Source organism: Saccopteryx bilineata, chromosome 4 (genome assembly GCF_036850765.1).
Source record: "Saccopteryx bilineata isolate mSacBil1 chromosome 4, mSacBil1_pri_phased_curated, whole genome shotgun sequence".
NCBI classification, from domain to species: Eukaryota; Metazoa; Chordata; class Mammalia; order Chiroptera; family Emballonuridae; genus Saccopteryx; species Saccopteryx bilineata.
Window position 1 is genome coordinate 231,553,177 of NC_089493.1, and position 14,271 is coordinate 231,567,447.

Consider the following 14,271-nt stretch of genomic DNA (forward strand, 5'->3'; position numbering starts at 1 on the left):
TCCAGATTTATGAACCAATCCCTTTCCTTGTCTCCTGTTGAAGTTTCAAGAGCTACTCCATTTGACAAAAGAAGAGAAATAATGGCCTCTCCTTAACCATAGTACAGGGAAGGAAATGAGGACTATGACAGGCCATTTGTAGGATGGTGATAATAATAGTGCCTACTCATAGGCTTGGTGTGATGATTAAATGAGAACAATGCCTGATACAGCTTTAAGTGCTCAATAGGTATCATGGAGGCTGGCTCAGATCATCGAAACACAAAGCTGGGACCCACTATTTGTGCATATCATAAATTGTGTTTACAGTCTCTTAAGTAATTTGAGAAATGCTTCCTTGGAAAAGTGTCCAGCAAGCTACCAAGCTGTGTCTACATATATTAAACATTAACCAAAGATTTTCCTGACAACGTTAAACTACATATCCCTGCCATTTTGTCAAAATTTCCAGACGGCTGTATGATTCACTATGTCTCATGGGGTAGAAGGGCACCCCAAGACGCTGTGAACATTGGCAAACGTAGCTGTATCTTCCAGCCTTTGCACAGCAGCATTTCTGTACCAACGTCTGTGCTTCTCAAGGGCAAGAATGTCTCAAGGCTCAATTCATTTTCAAGGCAATAGTTATTAAGATCTCTGCATCAGCTTATATAGTTTTATTGTATCAATTTCCCAAACAGTACTTTAGGTCTGATATCTGCCTAACACCTGCTAATATCACAGAATAGTTGTTTAAGCCATTTTTATCAATAACAAAAGGGTATACAGTGCAACTGTGTGCGCTCACAGTTTGCTGAGGATTATAGAAAAGAAACTGATAAGGACACACATCCTCTTTCCAGTTTGCAGTTCTGGAATTAATGTGTGCAACTGTATGTATGATGTACAGATAACTCATTGAACATGAAAGAGATTCATAAACTAAAGACACAAGGAAACAAATTCTTATTAAGGCACTTCTTTATGGTAACATTTACATTCAGCAGTTTTATAAAGGAAGCATATCACAGTTTTACACATGAGGTTGCTAAGGCCCAGATCATTTAAGTAACTTGCCCAGAGTTACACAGGTAGTTACACAGGCCCCTGGGATTGGAGGCCAGATTCACTTGACTCCAGTTTATACACCAATTCTGTCACCTACATCATGCTGCTTGAAAATTTTGTCTTTGAAAAAATGTAAAAGGAGGAGATATATATATGGAATTATAGCTAAGATGAAATAAAACATAGAACCAAAGAAAACCAATTTAAAGGTGAAAAACCATTCCGTGAAAATTGCTAATCACAATATGTGCTGCCAGCTTGGTAGCTTCAGACACTGAAACGTGAACTGCACACGCATTGGACTGAACTAGTTCTTTGTGAGCAGCTGTTGACTTGACTGGGTGCAGGTGGGTGGGAAGGTTTTGGAATCTTTGAGTCAGTTGAATATTGTGAACTCTTCTTTCCCTGAAGAATCCGAGGCAGTTGTTGAAAACAAAATGGAGAACAAACCCACCTCCTCAGAATTGCAGAAGATGCAAGAGAAACAGAAACTGATCAAAGAGCCCGACTCCGGAGTGCCCGTTGTTCTCATTACAACCCTCCTGGTCATTCCGGTGGCCCTCCTGCTGGCCATTGCCGTATTTATTCGGTGGAAAAAATCAAGGGCCTTTGGAGGCAAGTAAAATGAGCCCCTTGATCTTGGAACCCACTTTTGAAAAAGTGCTTGGCTTTACTATTCTCAAAGTTCCATTGTGATTTTTTTTAGGTGTTTTTTTCTTTTAAGTGTTCTTTGCCTTTTATGACGTTACTGTCTTTGTTTCAGATATTGTCTGTAGTTACCATTACAGCAGAAAATATATATGGAGCCTCAGAAATTTGGATTGTTAGATTAAAATGTAACCTTTAATATTGACTTCTAGCAACTGGCTTAAGCTCAGTTAATGTCTCCATACTAGATAGATAAGCACAGACATGGTAAATTAGCTGAAAGGTCAGGGAGGAGGAGATCACTGCTGTTAGAAACAGACCCAGTCCTCAAAATAGTGGGATCAGTTATCTGGGAGTTGTATTTCTCCCCACCTGCCGTCCTGGCTCTAGCTGTTAGCTCCTTGACCTTGGGCAAGTTACTTAATCTCTCTAAGCCACAGTTTCCTCGTTTGTAAAAGTGGGAATTAATAACTCAGATTGTGTGAGGATTAAATGCAACAATGTACAGAAAGCATTTATGTCAGTACCTGGTACCTAGTAAGTGCTTGTTATTGAAGAATAATCATTGCTAATAAAGTAGGAAAAGTCATGAGAAGTCAAAAAATATACTTGTCTAAAACCTGAGCATTCTCAGGAAACCAACTATTATATTTTTATAACAAACCACCAGGCAGTTTTTTTAATAATCATACCTTAGCAGATCAGTCCTTCCTGACCATAAAAGACAGGGTCCAAAACTGGAGTCAGTATTTTAATAAGTAATTGTCATAGTACAGAACCAGGAGCTGAGTTCCCTTTGGGACATCTTCAAACCAGTATAATTCATCCTGTGGTTCTCACCTCTCGGACGAGTCCCTTGGCTGGGCCCTCATGTCCTAATCGAGAGGGTACAGCCACGTCTGGGAAGGAATCCATGGACCAGGATGGGAGGCAGCATTTGATCGAGAGACAGCATCTGATTCTATTTCAGGCCAAGGTGGCCATGGCAGGAATTCAGTGCCCGTGGCAAAGCCCTGACACAGAAACAAAAACCAGAGGATTCGATTTAATGGGTTGTGAAAGGGAATTTTTCTAGGACTTTTTTTTTTTTAACTTTTCATCTACAATCAGTGAAGCTCTTCACAAATACAGTTAACTCTTCCTCAGAAAGACATCTGTTGAGCCCCTTTTATGGGGAGGGAATTTAGTAAGCAGGGGCAAAAATAAATAAACGTATTCATTATCTTGGTGGAGTTAGGTGGTACCTTCAAAAGAACAAGTAAACAAGGATTTACTTGTTTGCTAATGGATCCCCAGGACAAATCTCAGTGCCTGGCACTGACGGTTCAATAACTAATTGTTGGAAGAATGACTGAGAAATAAATGGAGCTCACAGAATAGATGACACATAAAAAAGAGATGGCATAAAAAAGGGGACGACATATAAAATTGATAACCAAGGGTGGTAAGTGCAGTGATAAATACTCACCAAGAGAAATCCAAAATGTGGCGATGGGGCCGGTGGTGGGACTGTAGGTAAGAACCCTGCACTGGGTGAAGGAACGGGTGGGAAGTCAAGAAAGTCTGGCCTCTCCTACTTGCAGTTAAGCATAGGGACATGGCGCTGCTGCAGAAGGCCGAGTTCACACGAGCATGTTGGGCGGCGAGACCAGGTTGAACCAGATGAAATTACTATTGTGCAATCATGTTTTATTTAGAAAAACTTCAGTTTTATGTGTTTCAATCTGACACATTTAATCCTGAAAGGAAATCAGCCTCACGTTTTTTTCAACATTTGATTCTCGATAGATCTTATCCAATCTATGAAGGTTTTTAGTAGCCCTCATAAAGGACCTTCCATTTATTCAGCACTCCTTTATTTTATGTTACTCCACATCAGACACTGTAGTAGGCTCAGGGGGGTGAAAAACCAACTAAGGAGTGTCCCGCACCCTTGTAGAACTTACAGTCCAATGTGCTGGCTTTCTAACAGTCTTACTAGATCTTCTTTCCTTCTTACCTACTTCCTTCCCCACCTACTATGCTACCTCCCCTCTGTTATCTGCCTGCAACTTTTTCCGTAATGCTGCCTCCATTCCTGGTTAAGAATTCCTAGGGGAACCAGAGCCTTGCTTCCCTAACAGCTCTGAAGGAGGGTAGAGGCCAGGGCAGAGAGTATAGGGAGATACACAGCAGCAGAAAAGATGAAGTCCAGCTGGAGTTCTGCTTCCTGTAAGGAAAGAAAGTTGATCTTTCACAGAGATGGGCAGCCCCATGGGGAACATCCGGGTCACCTTGTATGATTGAAAATACTGAGGGTTTCAAGTCTTTTGCTTTCACTTAAGTCATATAAACAGGAATGAGGGCATGTACTGTTCTTCATAGAAAGACTAAAACCTAGGACAAATATTTCCAAGTCGTACTAATGAAAATTTCCAAAGTTTTACAAATTACTAGTAATTTATTTTTGTCCTAATAAAAATAAGTAATATTTATCGAACATTTTCTGTATACTTACCAGGCACTGTTCTAAGTACAGTGCATGCAGTATCCCTCTAAACTTTATAGATAGATAGAGATTGTCCTTGGTCTCTCTTTTCTCAGAAGAGAAAGCTGAAGTTCAGAGAAGTAACTCCTGCTTGTAAGAGACACAGGCAGAGACAAACCCATCTGTATCCCTTGCGTGTATCACAATAGTGTTACCTCCCATTGTTCCCTTGGAATTGCATACAGACCAGGCATTTGTGCCTTACTGAAATTTAGTAAGTTGAGTACTGAAAGTTGAACCCATGGTTTGAGGAGGGTGATTGAGACTCATTTTGAAATATGCCATCTTTTTCTAGCAGATTCTGAACACAAACTTGAGGCAAATTCAGGAAGAGTGCTTGGAAAACTTAGAGGTATGCCTGTGACCTTTTAGAATCCTTCACATCTGGTTCACCGTCAACCAGCTCATGTCTTTTCAAGAGCAAGGAGATAATTTGTATGTTCTCTCTGAACACGAAACCCTTGTGTGCAGCATAGCATACCCTAGCATTCAATGCAGAATGCAAACTATAATCTACACCAAAGTGTGTGGCTCTGGCTGCAGATTTCTCAGTTTCATTTTCCATCTTGCCATTCTGTACTCTTCCCCTGCCTTTTATCTGACTTCATTTGTCTTCAGCAAATTTTCTGTCACTCCTGTCAGCATGTCAGTGCTTGTCATTGTGAAAGTGACCTTTTCATAAAGTCATAGAAATGAAGAGCTGCTTGTGGGAAGCCAGTTCCCCAGAGGCTAGAAAAAGCAGGGGGTGAAAAGTGAATCTGAAATAATCCTGCAGAAATACAGAATCCTGGGACGCTTCGTTTTTTTTTCTTTTGTATTTCAATAATTATGTGGAGTAATATCTTTATGACTCTAGATAGGCATTCTTGTGTGTCCGTCTTTTTTGTTTCTCTTCTGCTAATTTCTACCCTTTCCCATCCCCACCTTCCAATTTTGTTTGCCATTTAAGAATTTACAAAGAAACTGCAAATCATTTGTGTAAACTTTATCTCAAGTCTTTGTCATTTGCTTTGCTCAGGAAAAGGAAGTGGAGGCTTGAACCTGGGAAATTTCTTCGCGAGCCATCAAGGCTACAGTCGAAAAGGGTTTGACCGCCTGAGCACGGAGGGGAGCGACCAGGAGAAAGACGAGGACGACGGCAGTGAATCGGAGGAGGAGTACTCGGCGCCTCTGCCCGCACCCACGCCTTCCTCCTCCTGAAAACCTGCGATTAGTGTGATGAGATTTACCAAGAATGCCCGATTCCTTTCCCTTTAGCACGTTTAGAGTTTGTGTATTTAATTGTAAACTGTACTGGTCTATGTGAGACTGTACACACTTTATTTACTTCACTTTAGTTTAGTTGGTTTGTTTCTAGTTGAGTTTCCTAAAAGTTCATAACAGTGCCATTGTCTTTCTGTATGAACCTAGAATAGAGAAACAGTCCTCTTCTTCCATCACACTACTGATTTATGATGGAAGGTTTGCTCATTCACATTTCTGAGACTTTTTCTGGAGATGTAAATAACCCCATTCCCTGCTTGAACACAGTATTTTCCCAATAGCGCTTCCATTGCCAATGTCTTTCTTTGGTGCCTTTCCTGTTCAGCGTTCTCAGCCTGATGACAAAGCTGCTAAATCTCCTTCTATTTTTTTAAAATCACTAGCATTATATTGCAACAAGGGAAAGAAAAAAAAAGTCTCTATTTAAATTCTTTTTTTTAATCTTCTTCAGTTGGTGTGTTTTGGGGATGTCTTATTTTTAGATGGTTACACTGTTAGAACACTATTTTCAGAATCTGAATGTAATTTGTGTAATAAAGTGTTTTCAGAGCATTAGCTGTCAGAGTGTATTTTGCAATTTTTGCATATTTCAGGGTTGTATATACAACTTTTGCATATTACACAAACTACAGATACAGTGAAATCTGCTCAATGTCTTCAATCAGTAGAAATGTTGTATTATATTAAAATTAAAATGGTATTATTATGCAGCCAAGACAAATTAAAAAGCAACCTAAGTGTTTACATACATGTGTAAAACCAGGCTTTCTTCTAAAATTCAAAAGGAGTTTTGCCTATTTACCAATCAGAAGGTAAATATTTTAATAAAAGGTGATCAGAGCTAAAAGGAAAACTGTCTCAAACTATATACATAAATGAATCCATTAGTGCAGATCAATAGTTTTCTTTTTTTATAAAGTTGTGTTCAAATTCCCATGTATTTATAGGACTAGTCATCTCTTACAATGACTGCAAATTAATTTTAAAACACCTTTTTCATATTCTAGCAATGCAATTTAGTAAGAAGCTGATCTTTTTTTTTTGCTTTAATTCAGGCATCGTAGTTTTTGGGATATTAGTGATTTGATTGACTAATCATGCAAACAATGCAGGCTACTTTGCAAAAAAAATATCCTTCAGCTGTGTTATATAGAACTATCTAACTTAACATAGATTTCTTTTCCTTTATAATTGATACCAAAGAGAATCTGATTGAAAGAATTGTCACTTCCCATGTTTACTTTACAGTCTTATTAAAATTTCACTTAGATGCCCTCCCCAAGTAGAAATTTCACCTTTTTTTAATTCCTGTGATCTTCCTTCTCAAAAGAAGAATGCATTTGTCCTCTGACTACTCCTTTATGCCCCTTTTACCACGTCAGTAGTGATTATGTAAATAATGACAAATTTCTGATTCTATTCTTTCACCTTCATTAGCTGTCATTCTTCTGTTAATGACTGAGTCTTACTCTTACCCCAAGAGATATTGGCAGCATCTACTAAAGGCATGCAATACGTCCCTCATTTTATTTGTAAGCAATATAGCATGCTCCTCAAACTCATGGTACAAATACAGTCAAATACCTTGAATTTTCCCAGCTAATTGTTCAAGTCTTTACCCTTCTTTTTGGCAAGAGTCAATTACCAGCCTTTCGATTGTTGGCTTCCCCCTCCTTTCCTTCTCTAAAATTGTCAGAAAAACCTCAGATCTCAAAAGAATATGGGGGTATGGAATCAGCACATTTGCAGATGTTGGGGGCATATTCAAGTCTGATTCATCCATGCTGCCTCATGATTTTGCTGTTGAAGATTGTTCTGGAAAGCACCCAAAAGAAAGCTCTTGCTCCTCTGCTGCCTGGAGGGTTCCCCAATCCAGCTCACCCTCCCGGAGTGCTTTCCCTAGCCTCTGAGGGCCGGAGGTTTTAGTGCTGGGAACTCAGGTCCCACACGCAGCCATCTTCTCTGGGACTGATAGGCCCGGGAGTCCTAGGTCAGGGCTGATCCACATACCTGTGCTTCATAGACACAGAACCATCACCTGCCTCCCCTCCCTATAATCCACACTAGAGATCAGGAGTTTTTCCTCTTAAATCCTCAAAACTCAGAGTTCCATCTGCCCTTTTTTAAATTGTGGTAATAACACAGGATGAGATCTTTATTCAAAATTTTAAGTGTACAATACAATATTATCTATAGGCACAATGCTGTACAGCAGAGCTCTAGTACTTATCTTGTATAACTGAAACTTTATACCTGTTTAATAGCAACTCCCCTCTCCCGCCTTATGTAAGTGAAATCATACAGAATTTGTCCTTCTGTGATGCGCTTACTTCAGTTAACATAATGTACTCCAGGTTCATTTATGTTGTCTTATATGGCAGGATTTCCATTTTAAAGGCTGAACAGTATTCTTTATATGTGTACGCCACATTTTTTAAAATCTCTTCATCAGTCAGTAGACATTGTTTTCACTTCCTGGCTATTAGGAATAATCCATTAGCCCTTCCTAACCAGAGACTGGGGCTGGCTGTTTGCCCTCAACCCCTTTCTAAGAGAGAGTCCCTGGTGAGTGAGTCCAAAGTGTTCCAAATTGACCTAGTCAGGGAAGTGTCCTTCCATGATTCAGAGGTAATTTCTGACACCTGGTTGTCATTTAATAAACACTTCTGAATATCTAACAAGCAAAAAACTCTTAAGTTCTGGGGACACAGTGCTGAATGAAAATACTCCATTTTTACTAGGATTTATGTTCTAGTGGTATGTACATTTTTATTTATTAAAGAAGAGGAAAACAAATGTAATGCCTGACTGGGTACCCCATAACATACATTAATGGATTTTCTTACGTAATAGCCAAAAAAAGGAGTTGACTAGTCTAGTTATACTAATCCCAATGCCTCTCTACATTGATTTCATTTCTGGCACTTAGATTTTTTTGGTTTCTTTTCTCTTGCATTTTTCTATTTCCTAGATGCCATACAATTCACACAAATCTTTAAGACTTTCACATTTCTCAAGCCTTGTTCTGAGTCTAGTTTGGTTCCATTAAAAAAAAAGTGCTCTTTCCTTAAAATAAAAAACTACAATTTTCACATCTGTAATAAAATATATCCCCAAGTAATCCAATAAAAATTAAATTGAAAAGCAAATGATTCATTCAACAGACATTGACTGAGCTTCATGATGTGCAAAATACAAAGATTAAAAAAAAAGGTACAGTCTTGCCCTCCAGGGTTTGTAATCTAGCAAGAGAGCTAAAATAAGCTTATAAATGATTGCAGTATAAAGCATAAGGTGCGCATATGCAAAACGCTATAAAACCTGATCGAAGAGCACTGAGTTTTATTAAGAAGGTGATATTTGAGTTAGGAAGGGGAGGGCTAAGGGACAATACTGGTCACATTAGGGGACTAACAACAGGACTCGACTCGGTAGTTTACAGGAGCAGTTCTAGATGGGCTGGATCTCCCAGTCAGCGCAACAAGGAGTGTTTCAAAATCATGATGAGGAATTCGAATTTAACTGCGTCTGATATATAAATATATATATATTATATATATATTAATATATAAGACACTTACTGAGGTCTACGAATCAAAGTAAAAATAATGACTTTATCAAACAGGACAAAAAATAATTATTATATATGGACTAACTCAAGGTAGTCCAAATTCTTAGGAAAATGGAGTGTTGTTTTTTTTATATATATTGGGTAAAAGTCCTCTTTTAGATATTTAATTTGCAAATATTTTACCCCAGCATGTGAGTTATCTTTTCATTCTCTCAACCGTGTTTTTCATCTTTCATTTTAATTTTTATTTATTGATTTTAGAGAGAGAAAGGTAAAGAGAGAAAGAAAAACATCAATTTGTTGTGCCACTTATTTATGTATTCATTGTTTGATTCCTATATGTGCTCTGATCTGGAATCAAACCCACAATCTTGGCATATTGGGACGACACTCTGACCTACTGAGCTACCTGGCCAGGGCCTCAACCTTGTTTTTCAAAGGGAAGGTTTAATTTGGTGTGAAGTTAAAATCTATTATATACTGCTCACAAAAATTAGGGGATATTTTATTATTTTATATTTATTTTGAAATATCCCGTAAATTTTGTGAGCAGTGTATTTACCAACAGTCATAAGATTCACCAAAATCTTGCCCTGGCCAGATAATACTGTTGGTTAGAGTGTCATCCTGAAGCACAGAAGTTTCCTGGTCCAAGCCCTGGTTGGGCACATACAGGAAGAACAGATCTAAGTTCCTGTCTCTCTACCTCTCTTCTTTCCACTGTCTCTCTAAAAATCAATAAATTTTTTAAAAAGATTCACAGAAATGTAAGAATTTCTGTGAGGCTCTGTGGTTTCTGTTTCAATTCAGAGAACAGAAGTGAACACCAAGAAGACTTTATTCCATAGCCTTATCTCACCCCTACCACGCCTGCCCTCAGCCCAGCTCTCCACATCGTCCCACTCCATGAGGAACCTATAGCACGTTTCCTTCTAAAATGCCATGCCCTTACTGTCCTCTCAGCTTCTGGACATTTTTCCAGTTGCTCAGATAGGCTTCCCCAATCAAAGCGCACATCTCATTGGGTTGTATTAGTGTAAAGTGAGAGAGAGAGACTTATTGGCTTACTGACTCAAAAATATTCTAAAGAAGAGCTAGTACAGAATTACAAGGTATAGGGCAGAATAAATCTCAACAAAGTTCTAGTTTTCTACATTGGTAAGATTAACAAGGTCATTCTGGATTTTTTAAGCCTTATGTGCTCCCTGGATGGCCAGTTAATTTAATTTATGGGGTAGAGATGTTTTGAAAAATATGGGAGCATTGCTTGTCAGTCCTAATGGCTCAGTCAGTACTCAGATGCTTGATAGGGGATTTTTGCCCACCAAGGGACTAGGGAAAGAACAGCAAGGAATTCTCACCCCCATAGAAATGGCACCCAATACCAGAAGGTGTGGATTAGGATATCAAAATTTAGCATAGGGGCCTTGGTAGCTCCTGCTACCCCAATAATGCATTGTGCAGACCCAATTACATGGAAATCGGATAATCCTGTATGGATAGACCAATGGCCCCTTTCTCAGGAGAAACTTAGGGCAGCTGCTCAATTGGTACAAGAGCAGCTACAGCTTGGGCACACTGAACCATCTAATAGCCCATGGAATACACTTCCATATTTTGATCTTGTTGCCTCCTGGATTATCAAGGGGCATAGACGACCCTTACAGCTTATAGGTTTTGAGCCTCAAAATTATTGTTGTTCTTTTTTTCAAAGGATCAACAACAATGGCTCTGGGAAAATTCCACTAAATGGCAAATCGCTCCTGCAAATCAATAGACAACTTTATACTGAAACTGTCAACTTAAAATCAGCTCAAAGACGGCCCTGGCCAGTTGGCTCAGCAGTAGAGCGTCGGCCTGGAGTGCGGGGAACCTGGGTTCGATTCCCGGCCAGGGCACATAGGAGAAGCGCCCATTTGCTTCTCCACACCCCCCCCCCTCCTTCCTCTCTGTCTCTCTCTTCCCCTCCCGCAACCGGGGCTCCATTGGAGCAAGGATGGCCCGGGCTCTGGGGATGGCTCCTTGGCCTCTGCCCCAGGCACTAGAGTGGCTCTGGTCGCGGCAGAGCGACGCCCCGGAGGGGCAGAGCATGGCTCCCTGGTGGGCAGAGCCTCGCCCGTGGTGGGCGTGCCGGGTGGATTCTGGTCGGGCGCATGCGGGAGTCTGTCTGGCTGTCTCTCCCCGTTTTCAGCTTCTAATAAAATAAAAAAAATAAAATAAATCAGCTCAAAGACTAGAATTATATGCCATGATCATGGCTTTTCAGCATTTGCCATATTCCCCCTTTAATCTATATACAGACAGCAAATATTTACTTATGGTGTTTCCATTATAAAGACTGCTGTCTTAGGGACAAATGCTGATAAACTATTTCAGCAGTTCCTCCTTCTTCAAAGACTTGTAAGTCAACATAGAGCTCCATGTTTTATAGGACATACTCGAGCTCACTCCATGCTCCCTGGAGCTTTAGCACAAGGGAATGCCCTTTTTTTTTTTTTTTTTTTTTGTATTTTTCTGAAGTTGGAAACGGGGAAGCAGTCAGACAGACTCCTGCATGCGCCCGACCGGGATCCACCCAGCACACCTACCGGGGGGGATGCTTTGCCCATCTGGGGTGTTGCTCTGTTGCAACCAGAGCCATTCTAGCACCTGAGGCAGAGGCCACGGGGCCATCCTTAGCGCCCTGGCCGGCTTTGCTCCGGTGGAGCCTTGGCTGCAGGAGGGAAGAGAGAGACAGAGAGGAAGGGGAGGGGGAGGGATGGAGAGGCAGATGGGCGCTTCTTCTGTGTGCTCTGGCCGGGAGTCGAACCCGGGAATCCTGCACACCAGGCCAACGCTCTACCACTGAGCCAACCGGACAGGGACTAGGAATGCCCTTATTGATCAAGCTACCCAAAAGAAAATTATTTGGAGCAACCATGACAGATTGAGCAATTCAGTCTCATACTATTCATCACCAGAACGCTGCAGCCCTGTGTAAACAGTTTCAACTTTCTTGGGAAGCAGCATGGCAGATTGGGAAATCCTGTCCAAGGGGTCCTATTCTACAATCTGCCCCTTCATTTGGAGTTAACGCTCAAGGACCCCTACCAGGACAACTTTGGCAAATGGATGTTACTCATATACCTTCATTTGGCAAATAGTCCTATGTCCACGTTACAGTGGATACCTATTCTGGATTTATAGTAACCTCTGTCAGAACAGGAGAGGCTGCTAAGCATGTTATAGCTCATTGTCTATATGCATTGTTCTATTATTGGATTTCCTAAACTGGTTAATCTGACAATGCTCCTACATATGGAGCAAAAGCCTTTACTGTATTTTGTCATTCTTACAATCTTTAAAGTCAAGGTATTATTAAAGTGTACCCAGCTCAATCTGTCATGGAACTCCTACGGGTCTACCACATCATGCTTTTTACTTAAAAATTTTTTAAATTTCTTTGAATGCTGATGAACAGGAGACGCCAAATCTTTTTCTCCTGCAAACTACTACCTTCTTTATTTGATCCAGCTAATAACACTGTTTTGTCTTTATCCAAATAGCTCCAGATATATGGAAAAGATTTATATAGGCGGAATGGGATCCTCAAACCCCTCAGCGAGATCTTCTGAGCATGGCCTTTAAGATACCAAGAGGCAGAAAAAGCCCAATAGAGATCAGGGGAATTACCAGCTTTTAGGATATGCCCTTAAAGGCTCCAACGCCCCAAAGGGGTCTCATAGGATGCCATCTGGGTCCTGCTTCAATAGTGGAAAGGAAGGTCATTGAGCTAAAGCCTGCCAGACTTACATGCCTCTGCTGTGAGGAAACAGGGACACTGGAAGGTAGGCTTCCCCCTCGCTCCTCTAAGGGAGGGTTTAGTCTCTTCCAGCCTTGCTCCAGCCACCTATGACCTAACCTTGCCCAGAATGCTGGGGTTTGCCACTGAAGGCTGAAGGTGCCCAGGGCCATCGGCCCCATCCACGACACTGTGGATGAGCCTAGGGTATTTCTTCCAAGAAGCAGGTAAACTGATCTCATTTGCACAAGGGCCACTTAAACTATATCTTGCCTGAATAGTCAGGTTTTTTATTCTTCCCTTGAAGATTTCTGTTGTGGGTGTTGATAGTCCTATTTTCTGCTGCTTTGTTTAATATATAGTGTTTCCTTTATTCCTCCTACCTCAATGCCCCACTTGTATTTCAGGCTGGGACCTACTCCTAATTTAGAGTTCTCTTTCCTTCTTTTGCCAACTTCTATTATGAATCTACCTCTGCCACCCAGCTTAGTGTATCCCAAGGTTCTCTTTACCAAGCCACAGTCGCAGAGCTCCAGGGAAAAGCAACCTGGTCTCATCTCTCCAGGCAGAGGAGAACAGAGGCTCCATCTCAACACATGCTGCAGATGGCTTTTCCAGTCTACTTGAATCATTACCAGGTAGAAGCAGCGGTCATTGGGACTTGGATGTGAGCTGCAAAGTATAGAATTGTGACAACAATTCCAGTGCCATGTGGACTTTTCCTGGATGTGGATTTTTCCTGGACTCCTGATCCTGGTGACAGCTCCTAACAGACTGAACTGGGGTTGGGTTGCATTTCTCAGGGATTTGGCATGGTGATGGGGCCAACTTGGACTTGGTGCACATGTCAAGGACACTACTCTTTTATGGATTCTTGCTGTATTGGCCAAGAGTTTGCTTAAAGGCTTTAATCACTGTAAAAAAATATATAGAAGACTGGATAAAGAAGATGTGGCACATATACACCACGGTATACTATTCAGCCATAAAAAATGATGACATCGGATCACTTACAACAAAATGGTGGGATCTTGATAACATTATATGGAGTGAAATATGTAAATCAGAAAAAAATAAGAACTGCAGGATTCCATACATTGGTGGGACATAAAAATGAGAATAAGAGACAAGGACAGGAGTGTGGTGGTTACAGGGGGTAGGGGGAAGGGAAGGAGGGAGAGGGGGAGGGGCACAAAAAAAACTAGATGGAAGGTGACGGAGGACAATCTGACTTTGGGTGATGGATATGCAATAGAATTGAATCACAAGATAACCTGGACATGTTTTCTTTGAATATATGTACCCTGATTTATTGATGTCATCCCATTAAAATAAAAATTTATTTATAAAAAAAAAAAGAGCTAGTGACACAAAGGATAATGCCAGCTCTCTCTTTCCCCCAATGCTATTTTCCTCGATGTTGGTTTTATTCTC

At 40.7% G+C, this 14,271-nt stretch overlaps 1 protein-coding gene across 16 annotated transcripts in view; it reads left to right on the plus strand.

Annotated features, from left to right (window-relative positions):
* Positions 1 to 6,040, plus strand: part of PAM (peptidylglycine alpha-amidating monooxygenase) — a 349,889-nt gene extending 343,849 nt beyond the window's left edge. For 6 of the 16 annotated variants that reach the window (XM_066273910.1, XM_066273907.1, XM_066273911.1 and 3 more), the window contains 3 exons: positions 1,459 to 1,662; positions 4,518 to 4,574; positions 5,241 to 6,040. In XM_066273910.1, coding sequence (XP_066130007.1) covers positions 1,459 to 1,662; positions 4,518 to 4,574; positions 5,241 to 5,422 — 443 coding nt within the window. In that variant the 3' untranslated portion in view covers positions 5,423 to 6,040. The remainder of the gene's footprint in view (positions 1 to 1,458; positions 1,663 to 4,517; positions 4,575 to 5,240) is intronic. The other 10 variants (XM_066273913.1, XM_066273920.1, XM_066273915.1 and 7 more) reach the window with 5 other exon arrangements.
* Positions 6,041 to 14,271: the final 8,231 nt, after the last annotated feature.